General features: G+C 38.2%; 1 protein-coding gene across 1 annotated transcript in view; it reads left to right on the top strand.

Moving 5' to 3' along the window:
* nek7 (NIMA-related kinase 7) overlaps positions 1-23,785 on the top strand; it is a 78,150-nt gene that overhangs the window by 42,751 nt on the left and 11,614 nt on the right. The window contains exons 6-8 of the mRNA XM_032572255.1: positions 2,130-2,238; positions 4,985-5,092; positions 14,355-14,449. Coding sequence (XP_032428146.1) covers positions 2,130-2,238; positions 4,985-5,092; positions 14,355-14,449 — 312 coding nt within the window. The remainder of the gene's footprint in view (positions 1-2,129; positions 2,239-4,984; positions 5,093-14,354; positions 14,450-23,785) is intronic.

Here is a 23,785-nt window from a genome sequence, read left to right as displayed (position 1 = left end):
ACTATGAAGGTGGCTGGTTTGTTATATCATTTCAATTTATCTATAGTTCAGGTGAGGCTGAAAACCTAAGGACACTATACCAGCTGTCAAGCATAGGGGTGGTAACATCATGCTGAGGGACTGTTTCACAAGTGTTACTGGTCATTGCACAAAGCACAGTAATGAAAAGAACTATCAGAGTAGCAATAATTTGGTTGAAATTTAAAGTCATGTGTGTGTCCCATAAAGATATTGACCCCAAACACACATTGAAAAACAATTTTCAGCTCCTGGAACGGCTCCGACCCTCAGCCCTATTGAAACTACATGGGTTATGCTTTTATACTGGGTCTGTTTCAGAAAGCCAGCCAGTTTAAATGAACTCTTCCGATTATTATGTGGGGAGGAATTACGGCACTTACTTGTCAGAAGCCAGAAGCTTGTGGTGGCTTGAAAATATGTGAACTTTTTTCTGTATATTTTTAGTTTTATGCATCTGGGAATTAGATCCACAAATCCTTTTTGCACCAAATGTCTCATTTTTAATAATATTTGGTTGACATTCATTATACCCATAAGTGGATATGTATAAAATATAATTAAAAAAACAACTAAAATATACAGTAATTTGGCTGTTACCAGGACATGCTGGTCTTTTTCAGCTAATTCTGTAATCGATTCATATATTTGAACAGGTGTATAGAATTTTACTTATTTGCAGTGCAAGCATAATATGTTTCAGAGAAACAAACTGAATAGCTCATAAATTACTTTAGGAATAAATCTTCCTGTATTACCAAGGAAAAAAAAACACACAGAAGCAACTTTTCTGCCTATGATTGATTATGCTGTGATCTATTCTTCTTGCATGCAGCTCCCTTATTTGGAGCCTTGATTTAGTGTGCCATGCAACTCTTCTCATTACAAATGCAAACGTTGCATTATTTATGATTTGGTGAGTTGGACATCATTGACCACTTGCAGATAAAACCTGTGGTATATTTTTGCCTGTAAAGCAGTCCTGGATAAACTCCCAGCTTGCCTCAGTTTCCCCTCCGTCTCATGTCGGATTTTTAGCAGCCACGCTTCTTAAACTAGTTGCCTCTTTTTAACGTACCAAGGGCATTGATTGATCTCAGGGAAGGCTGCTTTTTCATACTGTGCACCTTGAACATGGAATAATTTGCTCAGAGATCCCAAATTATGCACCTTTATGTGCTTTGAGAAACATTTTGTATAAAAAGGACAGTTGTTAATGATAAAAGGAAATTTAATAAAGTATTTTTATAGCGCATGCAAAATCCTGCCTTCGTTGCCTTTTAATGTGCTTGGAGATTTAACATTTTTTGCTTTAGGTCTCCGTTGTGCAACAAAATTCTTCATACAAGTTGAACTTCCTGGTGAAATTTATCCTGTCCAGAATTTTAAGACATTTTTTTTCTGTTTTGGTAAAAGTTGGCTAAATACTCCAAGTGCATTCCTTGTGTGCACAGCTCTCGTCTAACCTGGTCTACTTCCAGGCTTTTCTTTCCTGGAGCTGGAGCCTGAAGGACACCCCATTAAATTGTGATCATAGAACTTGATACATTTTTATGGCCTGCACTGCTGCACAGCCGCCCAAATAGGAGTTCCAAGAACCAGTTAATTCATTTAGTCATAGTTGATCAGTTTGCCTTCGTGTCATCACTTTGCTTTTATCAGCTGAACCACAGTGTTGATAATCAAGAAAAACTCCTAGCCTTCCAAATAGTTATACGTGCATAAACTCTGAAAACAGGAGGAACCGTTCTGCCACTGTGGGCTGAGCGCAACAAGAGTCCTGTGTGCCAGATGGTGGAGTTTAAGAAGGCACCACAAATTTCTTTTTCTTTGCTCCGGAGAATGCATGTGCTTTCCATTGTACGCTGCACAGAAAATGAGACAGAACTTGGATATGCAAGGGACAGACGATAGCCTGGTCTGGCTTGCATTAGGAGTGGAGTCAGTGTGTGGGGAAGGATACTCTACAAAGACATAAAATCTTACATGCCAACCTAGTAACTCTATCCTTTGTACTTTTTTCCAATTTGTAGTAAAATCTTTTGTTTGTCTGTTGCCCCTGCTGCATTTTAATGTAACCTTGGCTCTTTGTTTTTGTTTTCCTGCTGCAGCACTTTAAGAAGCAGAGGAGGCTCATCCCAGAGAGAACGGTGTGGAAGTACTTCGTCCAGCTCTGCAGTGCGCTTGAACACATGCACTCCCGAAGAGTCATGCACAGAGGTAGCGTTGCTCTACACATACATGCTTCAGTACATCTTAATAGGGAATTTTCTGATGGGTCAGGGCATTGTTCTGTACTTTCACTATGGTAATTAAACAGTTTGTTTTTATCTTTTAGAAGTGCCACTCATTTGGCACCATCACTGTTTCATATTCTTACAGACTTTCTAATTTCATACTCAGTATATGTTTGTTTTTCGTATGAAACAGCTCTGTTGCTTCATATCTACCTTTATCCATGAGACGTTTACTAACATCAAGGTGTTACAGGATTTTAAATAGTCACTTTTTAAAAAGTGGAAAAATATCATGTCATATAATTTCTTTGATTTAAAGTCCTTTCAGTGAGATGCGAGAGAAATTGCCAGAGTAGTTTTATGTTCCCATGTCTGTTTTGTAGTTTAGGACCCCTCCTCCACCTGTTGCTGTACACTCTGGGTTAGTGGGATTAAAGTCTTCACCATTTTCCTTCACTTACAAGAAAGACCAATATTTATAAATATTTCTGGTCAAAAATGTATGGACATTTATGATGTGGAAGTTAAAGTTGCAATACTCTGTTAAAACATATTTCACATTTCTGTTAAAAATTGTGTCGATAGGCATTTTTGCTTCAGGTTATTTTACTGTGAGAGTTTCATGCCGGTCCCATGGCTCCTGATAACATGTAAATTTGTGTTTTATTTTGTTTTTTGCTGCCAATTCCAATCATCCATGAAGTCACTGCCGATCATCTGGATCTCCTCTTATTTTTTCACGTTAGGCATAAATGCCACTATGTGATCTGGCAAAATGGAAAAATGATCTGGTAATAAATTCACCAAATTTAGACATAAACATGCAAAATACTTGCAGGCACAATACAGCAGCTATTCAGTCAAAAGGACAATTGAAAAACCTGCAATCAGTAACATAATATTTAACAGTAAGGTTCTCAGTACCCTAAATTATACATACAGTAAGTCAAATAAATCTCACAACAATTCATATATCAAATAATGTCAGTAATTCAATTCAGTTTCCTTTTTTCTTGAGTCAAAACTTCCTGAGCGCAAGGCTAGCTGATTAATGCTGGCTCTGATTGGTTGGTTCTGACTGAGCGGAGTAATTCTGCAGAGCACAGTGAGGAGGCAGAGGAGATTGATTATTTTTCATAGATTATCTGTCGCATGTCAGGACATAGAGAAAATTTGAATACATATGTAAAATTTTGTGTTTGTTTGCTTAAGTTACATGCTGCAGCTTTAAGCAGACATTTGGTGTGAGAGTTCTCCGCTGGGTGGAGGTTGAACGGCGCTACGTCTGTGAAATATTACTACCACTAGCGCATAGCGGTGGTTCAACAACGAGAGCAGAACCAGTGTCTTCTACCACCAGCCCATTGACTTAAATTATTTTTTGTGTTATTTGTTTAGCTTTCTGACCATCATCCGAGTGAGTGTCGGTACTTGTGCGCTGCTTTACCTGCTATCTGGCCGCTCTGGTGTCCTTTTTTTCCTGCAGTGAGCCTCGATATAGCCAGACTCTGTCAAGTGCTTGTTTTTTAAATGTCATTTTAGACTCGTTGTGTTGATGCATTTTGACGTTCTTTACCACCGACGTATTTTCCATCGCAACATTCACTCTGAGCGTTGAAGTTCTACACGGCATTGTCAGTGAAAACAGAATGTTTTCTACGCTGTGTTCCTCAAAAGACAGTGGCTGAAATCTCCGAAAGATAAAACAGAGGAACCTGTTATCCATCCATCCTTCCAAAGTTCGTTTGTTTTTTCCTTTCTTTATTTATTTGTTTCTTTTTTCTTTCTGACTTTGTGACTTTCTTTCTGACTTATTTGTTTCTGATTTTTTTTATTTCTTTCTGTCTGATCTCAGCATGTTTTCTTCTTAAACATCTCGCCTTGGTGTTATTCCTCACAATTCGTTTTTAGACACACCACAGGTAGTGAAAATGGTTGACTCTCCGTTATGACGTCATTGAAATTAAGAAGTGTTGTTGTCAGTGCTTCTTAGTAGCATTCATGTATTTTGCCATCTCCACTAGGAAAAGGATTGCTTTTTTGAGTTGTCAATCAGTCGGTCATTGTTCAGGACCAGTCAAGTTACAAATTGTCTTATTCTGGTCACAGGTCGATTTCTTATTCGCCTCTAATCCCCCGAATCCCATGATGAGAAGAAAACTACTTAAGCAAACTGTTAACAGAAAGTGAACCAATGGTTTACCCGACCTTTTAACTTGGCGAAAGGCGAATCTGAACGTCAAACAATAATAATAAATCTCTGTTATCTGCTCTAGCACCTTGACAGGCTTAAAGTCTAGCTGTTAACAAGCACATCATCTAAAAAAGTGCTCTGTTTATGAGGTCTCATTCTGGATTCATGTGCACAGATTGCTGCTCGTTCAGAGACCCTCTCAGTTACAGGTGATGTATTTCCATTAATGCTGACTTTGATTAGGACACAGGGACACAAATGAACCCTGAGCTCTGAGCTCTAACAGCCACTTAGCAGAGACGGCCTATTCAAAAGCTGCTTACAATTATACGGGAGCTGTAAATTTCAAAGGCTTCGGCAGGTCACATTACCATTACTTCAGAAAACAGCTTGCTAACGCCCACATTAACTGAAATGATATTTTAATGTCTCTTATTCAGGTGCCTGTTTTGTGTGCTGACCAAAAAAAAACGGTTGCCAAATTAAATTGGGCTATTTTTCAGAATTTATTTTGTTTGTGATTTTCTTTTCTCAGATATCAAGCCAGCCAATGTGTTCATCACAGCTACTGGTGTGGTTAAACTGGGAGACTTGGGACTGGGAAGATTCTTCAGCTCCAAAACAACTGCTGCTCACTCTCTTGGTAATTCACAACAGTCTACACATAAGTATACATGCTGAGCTTCTAATCCACCAGTGTTTCATTAGGCATGGTGAGTCTGGTATCATGTAGTCATCAAGCCTTCTCAGCGCTTAGTCCTGCTCTGCCATTGGCCACTTAACTGCTTCCTGTTAGCTTGACCTTTGACCCTGACGCCGTTAAGGACTGAGGCTGGAGTCACACAGGTCTTACTTAAACCGGGTGCAATAAAACAAGCTAGCCTTCTCTACAATCATGGCTATTGTTCATGTTGATGGACCGGTTAGTCACTGGTAGGAAATAACATCCTGTAACACCCTATTTTTCCTTCAAGGAAGTGAAAGTTGCTGCACGAAATCCCCAAATAAATTAGGGTGCGGAAACACAGTAAAAAAGTGGGCAAAATTCCGTTTTACTATTTTCTTCTCACATTTCGCTTTTAATCTGGGACTCAGAACCTGTTACAATTAACAGATTTTGTAGGCTATTTAATTTTGGTCTTGTTTTGTTTTTTTCTTTGTGTACTGGGTTTTTATACAGCTGCGTCTCAGTTAATTAAACATATCAAAAATGTATGAAGAAATAGAACTGTTTACAGCATGGCAATATATTTCTTACATTTGTTTTTGTTAATTTTGATGATTGTGGATTGCAGCGAATAAAACCCCAAATTTTATTTCTCCAAAAATGTCAATTTTGCTTAAGACTAATAAAAATGTTTTTGGTGAGTCAAGAGCAGTCACTGAATTAGTTTTGACTGTGGAGCGGTTCCAGCTGCAAAATAAAATCAGCATCTTCATAAAGCTTGTCAGCAGAAGGAAGCAGAAATCGCTCTTGAATTTCCTGGTAGATTGCTGCTCTGGATTTGGACTTAAGATCATCCAAACTCAACCAAAATCACCTTCGTTAGTCAGTGTGTTTTATCAAGAGGTGACAGTCCTTTGCCCAGGTAAATAAGGAGCACCTAAGACAAAGAATGCAGAAGTTATAGTCGATGTCCTGAGATCTCTGACTTACTGTTGGAGCTCGGACTCTTTTTGCGTTGAGTGTTGTATTGATCTATTAATCCCAGGGCCAATCCCAGTTATATTCGCTTTGTCTTGGATTTAAAAGCCAAATCTGGGAACAACATTACAACTCAGTTGAACTCATTCTAGTTCCAAGGTGAAAAACCAGTGGGATTTACAGTATCCATCAATCATCCATCTATTGTCTTCACACATTTATTCTTGCAGGGTCACGGGGGTCCATCTCCAGCGGACTATCAATGTTTTTCTAATTATTAATGGCAATACAAGCCATTGATGCCTAGGCAAGGTGAAAAACTGAACTGATCAAACAAAAGACTCTTAAATTTGAAGCTGCTAAAATTAGTTCCACAGCCTCTAGATTTATGGTGTGTACTTGACTTTTTACACAGTGTTCAAGCCTAATGACTTGGTTTTCTTTACCAAATAAGAACATGGAGTAACATGTCGTAAATTGTTTATCTCCGCCTGTATTAACCAGATTTTAACATCTGGAAGGAAGCAAATGTTTTGCTTTTGCAGAAACTCCATCCATCATTAAAATTCATTTGATATTTGCAGGACAACATGATCTTAAATGGGACATGGTGTTGACATGTATGTTTTTATAGCCTTGTGGTGCCAACTGTTGCAGAATGTGGTCTCGATGGACTGGGCTTGTTCTTGTCTGTCTCAGAGATGTCCTGTAGGGATCTGAGAAGTCAGAGGTTGGCCCAAGTCAACACCTTAAGCTCTGTCGTGTTTCTTGAGCTCATACTCAGGATGTTTTTTGGGTCTTTTTCGTCAGTGTTGTCAGAAAGTTCTTTTACAATGACAAGGTGTGCTGGTTCTGCTGCAGTGTTTAGTTAGAACAAAAAAAGTCTTATGGATGTTAAAACCCCTGGTTCCCAGAAGAGCATTGCATTGCAAAAAGTAGCTGTCGTTGCCACATATTTGAACATAATGGTTTCTACAGCTTAAACTTGAAAATGCTTCCCTCAGAATACGGAAGTTGTGTGGTGAAATGCGTATGTTTGTACACATTACTGAAATACGTATGTTTGCACACATTACTTTAAGCAAATTCCAGTGTGAAAAATGTGACTGCCTCGTGACAATCTTTCTAGATGGTAGTAAAAGATTATAATGTATTTGTGGTAACTACAAGACATAAGAAATATTCTGTAATATACACTTTAATCATTGCTCCCGCAGAGTCTGAAAAGGTATAAAGTATTTTCTAGATTTGGAGAAGTATCGAAGAGACAAAGAAAAAGGAGAAGAATATTAGGACTACTATTCTCTACCTCACTGTCTGAAATACCCACATTTTAAATTTTGTTGTGAAACCGATATTTACTGACGTTTTGTATATAAATACTTTTCATCATACACACACCTGAAAAAGCAGATGATTATTGAGATTCACATATAATTTCCAGTCTAGCCTCCAAAGTGCCAGACTTCAGACAGTATTAAAATGTCAGAAAACAATGTAAAATCTGATAGATATCAATTTCGACACTTGGAGTTCTATCAGCTGTGCTGTTACCCACCATCCCTCTGGACATTTCTGCAACTTCATACACTGGAAAACTCAGTAAAACAAATTCCACAGACAACTGGGATGCCATTCACACCGTGTCTCCTCCCGTGTCGAACTGTTATTACCTCAAACTGTGTGCTATTCTCAGTCCCCAGTGCTACAGCAGCTCAGACTTTGAGAACGTGTTAGTCACATGACCAGCTAAAACAGAAGCTCTATCAACCAAACATCCTGCAGTGCCAGAAGAGAAGATTGAAAATGTGTTTGCGTGTGTGTGATTGCTCATTAAAAGCTGAGTCCACAGCACCCTCTTTAGGCTGATAGAGGACAGGCAGCCCCACCTGAAGTGTGGTCAAGGTGATCAGTGAGTGAATCAGTGGAGATTGATTTTTTTATTTTTTTGTAGTGCAGGTTTTTGCACTGAACATGGTAAATGTTAATGCTTATGTATTATTTTTTTGTATAGAATCATAAAAAGCATTGTTTTTTAAAACTTAAACCACTAAAAAATCAACTAGCCGTTGATTTTTTCCCCCTCAGTAACAACAGTTTTGATACTGTTGGGTTCATTTGCATGTTGTTTTCCACAGACAATACTTAAAGCATCAGGAGGAACTTGTCAGGTTTTTTTTCTGATTTCCACTGCCTTTCTGTTTTAGACCGATACACAAAAAAGAAAAAAAAGACAACATTCAATTTATGTGTAAATGTATTTACCAAATCCAGATATCTGTAGACGTTCTTGGACTGGAAAAAGCTGATAATGTCTGTAGGTTACCATGACCTATCGACACAAGAGACTCAGAGCGCTTCACCCCCCACCTCCTCCTCCGTCTGGCTTTCCCCTTGACATTTCTCACTGTGTGTTTCAAACAGCAGATCTTCTCTGTCTCTCTCTGTCACCTCACCTTCTCTCCTGCTGCTGTTTCTGTGCCTTGCTTGTTGTCACTTCTCCTTCCCGCTGTCCCTCCCTCTGGTGCTTTGACTTTTAGTCAGGGAAATATGACGGCGTAGGTGAAGGAGAGAGAGGGAGAAGGTGTGAGAAAACTAGAATTGGGAGAATGGAAGCGAGTGAAAAGAGAGAGCAAAGCGAGGAAGAAAGGGAGAGAGGCAATATGGTACAAAAAAAATGAAATGAGCGTAAGAAACAGAAGAAGGGGTGACAGAGAGAAAGTGAAAAAAATGTACAGTGTCTCAGGTAGAAGAAAGGAGTGTGACAAGTGACAAAAAAGAGGAGAAAAAAGAAGTTGTCAAGAACAGAGTAAAATGAGAGAATGGCAGGAAACACAGGAGGAAGAAAGGGTAGAAAAGCTGTGTGGTGGAGTGGTGAGAGATAGGTATTTATATCTGTGTCTGACTGCTTTTGTGGGAACCAGATTTTAGTTTTTGATCATTCCAGTGTGCCCATTTTTAAAAAGTGAGGACGTTCTGTCTCTTCCTCTTCCTGTGAAAAACATAAGGTGGCTGTTTGCAAATGAAGCCCTGGCTTTAGTGAGACGGGTGAGAGAAATGTCAGGATGAAGGTTGAAGTCATCTGCTGAAGTTGAAGGGAAAGGAGCAGGGGATTGCATTATGTCATTCAATGACCTCACAGAGATAGACACAGAAGCGCAGTGTGTATGCATGCCATTGCGTGGGTTTGTAATGAGCCCAGCCACCCAGCTGAACAGAGGAGTTGGGTGGTGGAGCTGAGATGGAGGTCCAGGCTTACAGCCTGTCAGCTCCAAGGCTTTCAACTCAGCTGCTTCTCAGTACATACACCAACACACATGCACACTTCTTTTTCCCCTGTCTAAAACACTACACACACTGAGAGAGACAGAGAAGATACCCTTTTTGTCTTCTGTACAGATATGGACTTGTGCTGATACACCCTCAGTTTAGTTTGAACATACACCAGGGGTCTTAGTGTAGATTAAATCACAGTTTGTTAAATACGTTCGATGAGGGTACAATAATTCACTGTCAAACATTATCATTGTTGATAAGAAAATAGAACAAAATAGAAGTTTAAATTTTGTGTCTTTAAATTCATCAGGCCTTAACCTAACATAAAATAAAGGGTGGGTTAAAGTTGAGTATCTTTTTACAATGTGAAAGTACAAAATAAACATATTATATTACTCAGTGTACCACAGTTTGAACATAGTATAATTAATTTAGTGTCTAATGGTCCCTTGTGGGGAATTTAACCATTTCATAAAATTTATCAGTCCTGGCAAAGTGCTAATCTTAGTCTGAGATTAACACTTTGCCAATGCTAATTTCTTACTTTTCATAAAAGAAAAGTAAGAAATCTTTTTTATCTTTTCTTAAAAGATAGAAATGTTATCTTTTAATAATAAATGCACAACACATTTCAAAAACCTTGAATAGTATTCTATCTACAGCTCCCCTCTACAATGTTACCATATCACTGGAAACCTAAAGCCCTTCTAATTGTAAAACAAGCATGTGTGTCCTTTTGCATTCATTTGGTGTGGAGTGCTTTAAATGATAACAAACAAAAATGTACTAAAACACACCCATGTTCTCTAATAAAAAACATGGTGATTGTTTGACTGACATATTCTTCATCTGACTGTATTTGTAGGTGACATCTATTCCAAGGTGCTTTGCTATAAATACATTTTCTCTTACTTTGCAATATACACATACATTCACCAATGGTTTCCAGCCAATGCTACAACAAAGTGCTAATATACGTAAATCTTAGTGCATTGCTGTGTCAGTCAGAACCCACATGGTCTGTTGCTCATGCTACTCCAGTCACATTGGACCACTTCTCCCAAAAATGGCCAAATGAAATGTGGAAAACAGAAGCTTCCTGGACAAGAATGAAGCAGAATATCTGATGGGAAAGGAACAGTTTCCCATGCGCTTCAAACAAGAATATAATGTTGGAAGGTTTGATAACCTGAATAAGTATAAAATGTGATTTATAAATCATTTTAACAAGTTGGGGAAGAGATCTATCCAGACCAACCAAACTCTATGAAAAAGTTCCTTAAACCAAACTGGTTGTTGCAAGAACTGCCCTCAAGCTTTGTGATGAGCGACGATTAGTCTTTTACATCAATGTGAAAGAGATTTGGTCACTTTTGTTTTTATAGACTTGTTATTTTAGCAACATTAGAAGGTTTTCAAGCTAAACTGCCTGGGTAAGGTCATACCACTGCATTTCAGGCAGATTGAAGTCCAGACTTTAACTAGGCCACTTGATTATTTTAGGCATTTAGTGGTGGAGTTGTTGGTCTGCTAAGGATCATTCTACTAAATTCACAATCTGATGGTCGGATTACACCATCATTAACTGTTGGTGTAATGTTCTCTTTCTGAAACGGTGCGTTATAAATGGCATTTATATTATGTGTATTTTTTTTATAACTCTAATTTACCCTGAGTTCATCTTGTATTTTAAAGTATGTGTTGTTGGAAGGTTTAAAGGCATGCAATCAAGAAAGAGGTTGGTAGAGAGTTGAATTGGGGTGATGGCTCAGATGGATGTGTAGAAAGAATAAACAACAACAACAACAAAAGAGCTGCAGCAGAAAACATCTCAAAATATTTTTCTCCATTTCAGTCTGACTGTGTGTTGCTGCCTGGATTCAAACAGAGAAGTCTGAATGAAAATTAATTCATCGCCTTCGACTGTGATTCAAAATTCTGCGAAGTGAAAGCTGTAATGGAGCGCAGATAAAAGCAGGTTTATTAATGGAAACTCCGTCTGAAACATTGAAATAGTCTTGTTGGAGCTTTAGGTTTAAAGTTTATAAGGAAATGGCATCAAATCAATGAGTGCATCTCAAATAAGACAAGTTTTTGTTCATTTCACTGTACGCTCAGCAGGGGTTCAGAAGTGCTGCGTTCTTTATACTCGATGGCATCTCACCTCCCATTCAACAACACTTAAGCCGTTATGCAGTGAAAACAGTGTTGTCATTGCTATTCACTATAATGGAAATCAATCCCTACATGACTTTCAATTTATTTGCATGAATAAATAATGTGTCCTTAATTCGGCTCACTAAAGGAGCCTGAGCCCGACGCTGCAGCCCTTTTTATGCAACTATTAGCATAAGGGAGGCTGATTCTTTTAATCAACTAATAATGGATGTTAGGGGAGCCTGTTCAGACCGCACCGGGAGGCCTCACAGAGCTCTCACACAAACATGGGTGTTAATACACACACACGCACACACCCACACACACACACACACAGCCAGAGAGCCAATAATGTATCTAAACTACAATGAAAACCTGATAACCAATTAAAGCCGCAATCCCTGTATTCTTACACTTCCTCCCTTTCTTCCTCTATATGCCGCTGTGGATACTGATTATTTTCAGAATGACATATAACGCTTTTTTTTATTCAGAGTCACTCATCTAAGATTAAAGCTGATTTTCTCCACCCAATTAGATCTTCACCAAATTTAAAAGTGCTAGCTTTTGAGGTCAGTAGACGTCGAGTCTAATGCCTCTCCCTTTAACTTTTATTAATTACAGTTTATAATTTGACCTCCGTTAGACCGTTTAATGTGCTGAATAGCTTGGAGACTATCTGTGCGTATACAAATTTCAGTCCTGTTTTTGAACATTTTTCTTTTAATATTTTTATCCAAGCTGACTTATCTCTTGAGTTGCTTCAGCATGAGGGATGCTCACACACACCAGCTCTCTTCAGCTGTAAACTCAACAACTAATGCACATTTACCTAAGTCCAGATATAACCAGTGAGACAAAATGTACAGAAATGTCTTTCTGGATTCTGAGCATCTTTCAATCAAAAACATGTCACTCAGTAATTCATTGCTTTTAATAAAGACAGAAAAGCAACATTTATTCCTAATGCCACATTTTGGTCACTACCTTTTATATCATGTCCTAATATTTATATGCAATAAATAAATTGAGTATTAGAAAATAATAAATTTTTACTGTTTGTTTTATAGATTAATATGATTTTATTAAGCTGAGACCAGCTGGTTAATTGTTCAGCCTATTTATTTGTTCCATCACCTGTCTAGCATACGCGCTGCTCTGTAAATCATTGTAGATTTGAAACATAAAATGGGTTGTACACCTTTGGTTTTTTAAAAGAAAGATACCTTGTTTGAGTTGGGTTGACTGTTTTTTTTAATCTAGGTTTGTATTTCTATTCTGAGCAACAAGATAAGGATATGGGTCGCTCTGTGCCAAACGTTGCCTTGATAAAAGCAAAATGTGTAGCTAATTAAGACAAAAACTTTGTGTCAATGTAAAATTTTCCATTTTACACAGATATGAAATCTCACCCCAAAGAAAAACAAAATCTTTCCATCTATATCAACTCTCTGTGGTTTTAGGCCCAGTTGTGCTACTTTTCAGTCTGAAGTCAGGAGCTGCACAAAGTCATTCCAAGGGCTTAAGTGGCCCACAGACCGCACTTTGGCCGTCCCTGGTCTAAATGCTTCATCAAGAGGAAAACACGGAAGAGAATAACTTCATAATTTGTGTTCAACAGCATAAGAATATACATATACTGCCTTTATTGTCAGGATTGTTTTGTCTCTTCGGATGTTCCTCCTGCACAGTGGCTGTTTTACTATAATCCATAACAAACCTTATAGAAAGTCTAAATTTTCTCAGTTTATCATCCCCTAACTTGAAGGTATATTATAGACCACTTTGACTTTTGAGAAGAAATGTCACAGTAACACAGCTCATTTGACATGGAATCAGATGCTTTTTCCACCATGTTTGTTTTGAAATTGCATCTCAAACACAGTTTAATATGATTGCCTGCAAACACACACACACACACGCCTGCACCCCCCCGCCCCCTCACACACACACACACACACAAACGCCTGCAGTCTGCAGACAGGAGTCTGTAACTTTTGTAAAAAAGTTTAAATAAAAGATAAGTGCATGAGCATGATGTGTTGAGTAAAAACATTGATGTAGACATTTTGCATAATCGTCATCGGTTACGTTGACTATGTGAGTCCTACAGATTACGTTTATATTTTACTGAGCCACCCTTCGTGCTGCTGTTTGAGTGGATGTAAAAGAAGTCTAAGAACTTGGTGAAGTTTCCATCTTCTAACCATATGTGATCAATAAAATGCCCCCGCTGGATTTGCTTGATAGACTTTTACGTGGGAATTCACAGTAAACGGAAAGCAGATGATAAAAGCAGCCAGTCAAAGTCTGCTAAGAAAACAGCAAATTTCCAAAGCCTCCTGCATTGCGTCATGGATGTGAAGCGGAGCTGTGCCTCCTCTTTGGGTCCAGTTGGGTGATGGTCTGATTTCCTGGAGCTTTGCCATCCGCCTTGGCAGTTGGGGATTCTTGAGTTTCAAAACCAGAACTGGAAATGGGCCAGCTTTGACTACTGTTTCAGATCATTATGGAGGCTCACTAATGGGAACTGATTTATGTGTGTGGGTATAATTTCTGTACATGTGTATGTATATACACATACGTGTGTATATATGGCTTTATGTTTGGGTCTGTGTAATGCCACCGAGGTATGCAATGGAACAAAAGTGATAAATTGTAACGGCAAATGTTTTTATATAATATAGACTAAAATCTTTTTGTTTTTATTGTTTACTGCAACATATTAATACTATCTTTTTTTTTATCCCTCTGCCTATTTCTTTCTATTTGTCTTCGTCTCCCCTTCGCTCCATTCCTCCTCCCTCTCACTGCCTTTGTGTTCCAGTGGGTACCCCTTACTACATGTCACCAGAGAGGATACATGAAAACGGCTACAACTTCAAATCTGACATCTGGTCGCTAGGATGCCTCCTCTACGAGGTAAGCTGTTGGAATATGTACACACTCTGTCACCTTACAGTCGAAGGAGGGAGTGACAGAGGAACACACACATTCAAACATGCACATCAACAGACAGGCCATTTTAAACCCTGCATACTTGGGATATACACTGTAATAAGAAAATCTGAACTTTCTTACATTATTATGACCAACTTTAATTAACTTTATTGGGATTTTATTTGTATAAACCAACATAAAGTAGTGCATGAATATATTTTTTTGTTGAATTTGTTGTAGGTTTTATACATAAATGACTGCAAGAGTGTTTTTTTTTTTTTAAACAAACACCTCCTGAAGTATGCAGATGACACTGTTGTAGTCAATCTGCTGCAGGATGGAGAGATCCAAAATGGAACTGTTCTTTACTACTTCATGAAGTAGTGTGATGAGCGTTGCCTCAAGTTGAATATCAGTAAAGCAAATGACATGAAGAGAAAAACTCACTCACCCTACTGTACCAATAATATTCAAGGAATCTCCAATGAAAATTATGGACAGTTTCAGATACCTGGGAACAATTTGTAACAGTTTTCTCAAGTTTGAACAACATTCTGCAGTGATTTGCAATAAAAGTCTGCACAGGCAGTATTTTCTAAGATGGAAACATATTTTTGGCATTGATAAAATGCTGATTAGAGATTAGTTATTTTGTCTATTGCTTATTTTAGCAACATATTCTTAAAAGATAAGAACAAAATAATTGGCAGTGCTCTCTGTCTGATATCAGACAAATTGTGAAAAAGTCTGCAAGCATCCCAGCCAGCAGAGACCATCCTCTTTTAGAGAAATTTGTTCTCTTCCCTTCATGTCAGAGGTGTAGGTTGCCATCTATAGGATGCACTTGGCTGAAATATTCTTTTGTCCCAAGAGCTTTTGAAGCTCCTAATTAATTTTGACTAAGCTTGGCAGATTTTAGAACATTTTGGAGCATTTCACAGTTTTATTCCTTGTTATTTAGTGTGGTATTTGTGTTGACGTGTGTGGTTTAAGCCTCGACTGTCTGACTGCTGCTGTGAACCAAATTTCCCCATGTGGGACAATAAAGAACTGAGCTGAAGTGAAGCGCTAGTTTACCACCACATGTAGCGCTTTGCTCGTAGGCCAAAAACAATGCAATTTCAATCTCATCTGGCCAGAGCAACTTCCACCTGTTGGCTGTTCCCTGTATGGCTTGTGGTAAACTGCAAACAGAGCTGCTGATGGATTTCTTCCAACAATGACTTTCTTCATGCCTTTCCTCCATAAATGCCAGATTTGCTAAGTGCATGACTAACAGTTGTCCTGCAGCTCCCCCAGAGTTACCATAATCTACTTGGGTGCTTCTCTGGTTATTGTCTCCTTACCCATTCTGTCATTTTGTTGGACGATGGATTGATGGTTTTCTGAGAGATGCCTGGGATATTATTTTATAACCCAAACATCTACTTTTTAAAAATATCTCCTCTACTTCTTCCCTGATCTGTTTGCTGTGTTCTTTGGTCTTCATAATGCTGTTTGATCACTTTGCAGCCTTCACAGAACAGCTGGATTTATACTGAGATTAAATTACTCACAAGTTGACTCGATTTACTGAATGGCTCATGAAGCCACTGGATTTTATTTTGGATTATCAGAGGAAAGGGGGATATATGCTTGTTTTTGTTTGTTTTATATCCAGAAATGCCAATAAAACAATAATTGTAGATTTTGTGGGGTATGTACACTTTCATATGGCACTGTACTTGACAGTCATGTATGTTCCTACACCACAGTATTTTTATTTACATTTGTTATCAACAGTAACATTACAGATTTCTTTACTTGTTATGTATAAAATATTAGTTTTGGATTTTTTCTGTGCCGGCGGAGGCCCTGAAACTCTGTGTTGACGTTTGTTTAAATTGTAGAACCTGCTGAACATTGAAAAGCTTTTGAATGACGGAAACTGACATGGCCATGTGTTTTAGATAAGGCTGCACGGTGACACTGACTAGTTTGATTAGTCGGGAGCAAAACGCTGCGGGGCTTTTTTCCTGAACCACAGTGAGTAGAGACAAACAGAGCTGAAGACCCCACCGCAGAGCGAACAAAGGGGGGAAGAGTAAGAGGAAGAATAGTGTTGGATGTGGACAACAGCCAGTCCAACCTTACTGTTTAACAGCTTCTCTGTGCCCTCACTACTCACAGATGAGCCCAAATTCAGAGACAGATTGTTGACTTAGGACCTGCCCACATTTTCCTCTCTTCGTCTCCCAACTCCCATGAGTTTGTGATGGTTTGAGCTGCATCTCAACGCATCACTGACTGCACCTTCTCCACAATGCCTCAGGCATAGAGGTGGAGAACGAGCGAGGAAGAAGTTTGAGCTCAGCTTGCAGGGCATAAGTTCACAGGTGCATCATGGTGAAAATTGTGGTGCGAAACATCAGCAGCCAAACAAAGCAGCAAGTGCAACAACTTCTCTCCTGGTTAAAAAAAAAAACAGACAGAAACAAGCGTTTTAGCTGACCCACGTTTTAACTCAGAAAAATCAGATCACATTGAAATCAAGCTTAAAAAGTTTTACTTTACTCACAAACTAAAAATGTAATACTGGAAGTTAGGGTCTTTGTCTGATGGCGTTTATGCTATTATTTTGAGTCCTTGATATGAAGGTGAGGGCTTTTAACTTGACACTTAATTTGGAATAAGAAAGGAAGTGGTGCTTGACTATTAAAACTTATATGTAGCTCAAGATCTAAAATACTAGGTTGGTCAGACTTGAACTGGAGAAATCTACACTGAACAGAGATTCTCTTTTAGATAAGCCAAAAATGTATCTAAGAATTAGATTTAAAGAATAAGAATTTTTTTAAAAAGAGAAAAAAAAATGGGCGTGCCGTGGTGGCGTAGGGGTTAGCGCGACCCATATTTGGAGGCCTTGAGTCCTCGACGCAGCCGTCGTGGGTTCAACTCCCGGACCCGGCGACATTTGCCGCATGTCTTCCCCCCTCTCCTTCCCCATTCCTGTCAGCCTACTTTCGTAAAAGGGACACTAGAGCCCACAAAAAAAAACCCTGGAGGGGTAAAAAAAAAAGAGAAAAAAAACCCAGCTTTTTTTTAAATCACAAAAAACAAGTATTTTAAGTGCTATTTTTGGGCATTAGGACCATCTTACATTTAGACTTGCAACAAAATAGCAACATGTGGGCTGGTCAAACCTGGATTTAAATATTTTACATTGGTTACAAATTATTTAAAGCAAATTGCGTGATTTGATAAATCATTTTTCTTTAATAAAAGCAAAAATGGAAATTCTCTGTTATCTTAGAAATGCATGTTTAGTGAGCTGGATATATCGCTATGCCCTCCTTAAAAATTGCATCAAGTTCCACCTTCCTGTTCCTCTGTGTTGGTTCATTTTGTCTCCTGTATGCCATGGTGTGCTTTTACAATTGAATAGAATAGAAATATTCTTTATTGTCCCGCAGTGGAGATGTTCTGGTGCAACAGCAGTGAGTTAAATGCAACATGCATATTTAACTAAGGTTAAAGAATAAGAAATTGTACAGTAAGTACTCTCTTTTTCTTTATAGGAATAGAGACTCAATGGGATAATTTAAAGAAATGTACTAATTCTGAATTTTTGTGCTGGAAAAAAGCATCATCAGACATTTTACAAGAAATTAAAAATACTATAACATCTGCTGGGATGTGGAAAAATAGCAACAATGTTATTTGAAATTAGGAAAAACTTCAAATAAGAGCAGAGTTGTAAACACTTATCAATTGTTTTTGAGAGTAGTGATTGTTATAAAGTCTTAACAGTTTGCTAGGAGGAAGGAGGAAGGATCTGATGCTGCTTTGTGCACCAAGGATGCAGCGGTCGGTCACTGAAGGAGCTTTCCATTTCAGTAACATCTCTGCTGGATAAATTGTCCAATTATTTTAGCCAAAGTTCTTCTGTCTCCCACCACCTGCACTTGGTTGAGGGGCATTCAAGGACCTAGCTGGCCTTCATCACTAGCATGTCTAGCAGCTTCCTCTCAGTTGTGGAGAAGCTGCTGCTCCAACATAATACGCCATAGAAGGTGGCTGATGTCACCACAGATTAGAAAAACGCCTTCAGGAGCGCCCTCTGCACTCCAAAAGACCCCTGTGTCCTCAGCAGATAGTTTGCTCTGACCTTTCCTGTAATTAGCATCAGGGTTGTGATGACCATCTTCATTTTAACGTATGCTCAGTGATCCAACATTATAATGTTGCAAAACCGAAACCCGGTCAATCGATTTCAGGGTTATATCAGTGCTGCATCTCTCTACAGCGCAGGTTGAGATTATCGGTCATCTTTGCAAAATCTTTTCCATGTAAAGGAGTCGTGAGAACGCGTAGGGTCTTTGAACTTTAAAGCCTATCTGTAACTTTCAGTCAGGTTTAGTTTTTAGGCTCACAATGTATCAATATTTTAAGTGCAATTTCATAGTAAAATCAAATTATGTTTAATTTTGTCTTTCATTGTGCAATTTTAAACATGATATAAATAGTTTATTTTCAGTTTGGAGGTTTTTCTTTCAGAATTTGGAGTAAACCACAAGCAATGAGACCAAGAGATAAGAGGAAAAAAGAAAGAAGGGATCTGGAGAGCAGAATTGAAAAACTACTCGAGACTTGTTGCTCCTAGAGGAGGTTCAGAGACAAACATGGAGATGTAGGGTGAAAAAGTATGGGAATCTCTAAAGAAAAGTAGAAAAGGTTAAGGGCATTAAGGTAGAAAAAGTCATAAGAGTGAAACGAAATGAGACAGAAGAGTAGAAAAGTAGAAAGAGAGAATAACAAATGGGGAGAGTTGAGTTATGGATTGCTGTAGCAAAGAGAATGATGGGGCGGTTTCATTCAGAGAGAAATTGTTACAGGTACAAGAGCAGACACAGAACTCCCCCCATCAGGTCAAGGTGAGTCATGCACGAAGCCTGTGGAGATAAAGATTTTACAATCGTATTGTTACCAGAGCAGTACTCACCACACCATGCATATTCTCTTTGAAGAACAGGCTCGTGCTCCGCTCTTTTCTTAGCAAGACGGCTCCACAGTACGGAGTATCTCTTTCTCAGAACGTGAGCCTTCATTCCTCTCTGCTCTACTCTAACTTCTGCAAAGTTCCCTTCCACATGCCTTCTTTTCCTCACTTAACCTCCAGGCAATTCACATAGAAATCCACTTCTGATTCCTTTGTTCCTCATTGATTTCACTACGAAAGCACAGTTGGGAATGAAGATTGCGCTGGGTTTTTTTTTTTTTTTTGGTGCGTTTTCTCATCTATGAATGAGTGCAGGGATTTTCGTTCCTTGTGTGTGAAGCGGCTCCGTTTGAGGGAGCCTGCATTTTTCATTCCTGCGCCCGGGGGTTCAGTTGAGGTCCGAAGGGTCTGCCCGTCAATACCTCACCATTGTATCTGCGTCCATCTTCATCTTCCATTCTGTTTGATCCCTTTCTCTTCATGTCCAACCTTATTACATCCCCTGACCCTGCACTCTGCCCTTCACCCAAACTTACTATGGCGTGCTAAACAGGGGTGCTTGTTGGGATGTCTCCCATGGAGCGCCAGGAAGTAAATCACAAGGTTGGTCACATGGCACCCAGCAAAGCTGGAGACACCTGGTCCTGGTCAATACCCCCATGCAATTTGATCAGTAAGTCTCGAACTTACTGTGTTTTCTGTAAAGAGAGATGCATTTTACACTCCTGTTCATACAGATGCACTACGGTTTATAGCTGAAAAATATCTTGAATAGATTTACAGGAATGTGTCTCCTTCCTGTATGAAACCAAAGCATCTATACCTCTGACTGTGCCCATGTCTCATACCTTCACACCGCCTTTCCCTCCCGCCTTGTTTTTGGTGTTGGTTTTACGAGACCCCAAAATACTGAGTTCTCAGCATCTGGCGTTCGCATGTGATGAGCTGCCTCTGCGGTTTCCCTTTGTTTAGCTCTTATAACGTTTTTTTCTGTTCTCTAAAACATGTCAGTAGTCTGCTGCATACAAGGTTTGAGGCCCTGTTTTTTCAGTCTTAACATGTTTTTCCTTTTGTCTGAATATTCTAATGTAATCTATATTAATGTAAGGTTAATCTCATAATTATTCAAGCCCCTGCTAGATTCAGATTTAAAATGATCAACAAAATAAGTTTACTTATGAGACTAGGAGTGGCCCTTTATCATTTTGTGAATAATTTATTGTGATAAATGTCTTATGATAACCATTTTGATGTATTGCTGTCACAATAAATTCTAATTAATGATTTTTAAACTACCTTTATTGTCATTAACACCCATAAACTTGAAAATAAAGGTACCGTGTTCAGACTTCTAAATCTCCTAAAGAAGCACATTACAAATGAGTATGTTTTTCAGGAGCATCATTTGTGTTAGTGGGGCTATAATAGTTGTGACACACAGAGTCATGTAATTACCTAAAGCAGATGTTGTAAATGGTTCCCATCATCACGTTTATCTTTATTACTACAATACCACAAAATATTGTAATAAAACCTTAGGTCCATATTGCTCACCCCTATCAGAGACAGGCATCTCTCAAGAAAGTGGAAAATTATTTTTGCTGTTTCCTTTTGTGGAAAGGTGGAAAGCCCTCCTTTCCATCACCCTAATCTTTAGGTCCACCACATATTCTACAAAGTCCACTTCACATCCAACAGCAGTTCTGTTGCCTTAAAGGAAAAGAGTCGTCACGTGACCCTGATCAGCCAATCAGAAGAGGACTTCTGGGAAATGAGTTGCTACATCCTGTTAATCAGCAAATAAGAAAATTGGTTTCACTTTTATTTTTTCTACCAAATTAAACTGAAGACAATAAAGGAAAAGGAACTGCCCTTGACGATAAAACTATCCCCAAGCTAAAACATTTCATATTCAGGGTTACAACAAGTATTAATTTGATTGAAAAAGAGAGTTCCCTTTCAGACTTTAATCACTAGTAAAGTTAACCCAAACTTGATTATTTTAAAATGGTTTCAGAATTTTTAAATTTCACTACAGGGTCTAAAAAGAATTCATATGTTCAAGATTCAGAATGCCATCAGTGTGGGACAGAGTCATAGTTTTATGTTATCTAAGACGTCCATCAAGGATATTTTCTAAGTGCTTGAAGAATGCAAGTCTTAGGGGTGAAAGGTTAGAGCTGGTGTGTTCCTAAAGGAAATATAGCTTTTAAAATTTGCTACTTTCGTCTCAACAGAAGTTTTTTTTTTCTTTTCTCAAAAGATGTTAAACTATGTTTAATTTTCAGAATTAAAATATTTCCACTCAGTGCGGCTGCAGTAAGTTTGGCTCTGGTGAACATATTCCTAAAAAGATTTTCTTCAAAGATTCAGTCCACTTTAACATTTCTATGCTTTCAACTCACTCATCCCTTTCTTCCTCCCTTTCTTTCCCTTTTTAGTGTGTTAAAGTAGGGCACTGATAGCTCCGCTGGGTGTAGGTATATGCCTAATGACTGTCCCAACATTGTAACTTGTTACTTTGATTAATATATCATCATAAAGACTCATGAAGGACCAGCAGCATCTAAGAAGTCATGGGTTTCACTTGTACAGTAGTATTTCACTTTTTATGTGTCTTAAAACATTCTGTATACCAATATATGTTTATCATGAAAGCATGTTAACATTTAGGTGTTTATTTTGCCATTACGGTAATGTGTGTGTTCATAAATGAGTGAAAAGTTTTGAGAAGCCCTTTAGTCCCAGGATGTGAAGACTCCAGGGATGATGGGGCTGGGGAAGAGGAGGAAGATGGCTGCCTCTCGTAGCTCTTCCTAATTGGTGTACAGGGAGAGAAGCTGGAGTGTGAAACCCGGATCAATGTAATTAAAATGGAAAGCCCCCATCCAGACATTTACAAAGTAGCCATGCCAGTTTTACATGCATAGGCTACGGAGAGCACAACATGGCCAGTTAGCTGAAAAAGACAGATAGTCTTTTTGGTTCTCTCTTTGATTGTGTTTTGATGATGAGCTTTATTAGAGTATTTTTAAGAGATGAATCAAAATTTCAAACCTCAGTTTAGAGATACACTGTTTAAGGTATTAATAATAAAAGGTTAAGCACTCTGTGCTAAAACTTGTGGCCTGTGGGTTTCAGCAAGGTTTATGGTCATATTTCTCTTAAAATAAAAAGAGAAATAAATCGATAGAATTCAATTTCAAATTAAGACAGCTAAAGAAATGCAGATTTGAAGAAAAAAGAGCATAATCCTGAGAAGGGTAGTAGCTAGGTTGATCATGTATGATATCTTATGGTCTGTAATGGCAATATTTTTGTAGCATATTTTGTATGCAATATGAACAAATAATGGCCATAGATTGGTTCAATGATCATATATTATTATTATACTTTACAGGAGGTAACTTTCAGCAGTTGTTTTCATTAAATGGCTGCCCAGTTAGGATTCTGGTCAGACAGCTTCAAAGTGTTCATACTATTCCTGATCAGAAGAAGTATGCTGGCAAATTTAAATCCAAATTGGAATAATTTCATGCCTATCTGTGTATTTCCTATTGGATTCAATAAATCAATAACCCTTGCACCAATGTTTTGTTTCTTTAATACACAGGGTTTGTACCTGTAAAGGTTGAATAAAAATTAAATTTATTGAAATCCTGTTGGTAATTGTTAATCTTGGGGGAAAATTTTTTTTTTTTTCTAAGATTTTCTAAGAATTTCCTTTCTGGAATAAGCAGGTTAGTTGTCAAAGAAAACTAGAAGTTGCCATCAGTCAGTTAAAGCCTCATTAGTGCAATTCTAGTTTTTGTGCTCTTTGAAAATGAAGAGTGATAGGAAGTGTACATATTTTTTTTTTTTTTTTTGTCAGACGCCTTCCAACTAAGTAGAAATTGTTTAATAGAAAATAACTTTTTGGTGTTATTTTTTTACAGTCCATTGAAGACAACTAACATCATGTCAGTGGGGTCTGAACTCCAGCCTACACATTTGAAATTCTGCTGAGCTTTGGACTTATGCTACCCTGAGTTGTATGGAGAGATTTTGTACTTTATGTCATAAAGGAGCGATTGTTCTTTCTTTGTATTGGCAATAATTGGCACACATTTAGGTGCATAATGAAATCATTTGGGTGCAATAATTTAGTCTTTCCTTTGCTATCTGACCAACTTAGTAGAGTTTCTTTTGTTAAATTGGGTACAAATTATTGCATTAGTAACATTAAGTAGAAAGAGCCCATAATATTAACTTTTTATATTAAATCAAGGGGATCTTCGAGGATTAAGATTGTTGTTCATTGGGTTTGTCTCGAGTAATTTTTATGAATTATGTTTTAGTTG

This window comes from Xiphophorus hellerii, chromosome 9, assembly GCF_003331165.1.
Source record: "Xiphophorus hellerii strain 12219 chromosome 9, Xiphophorus_hellerii-4.1, whole genome shotgun sequence".
Lineage (NCBI taxonomy): Eukaryota > Metazoa > Chordata > Actinopteri > Cyprinodontiformes > Poeciliidae > Xiphophorus > Xiphophorus hellerii.
Note: the sequence above shows the minus strand (reverse complement) of the source record. Positions and strands in the feature narration are given on the sequence as shown.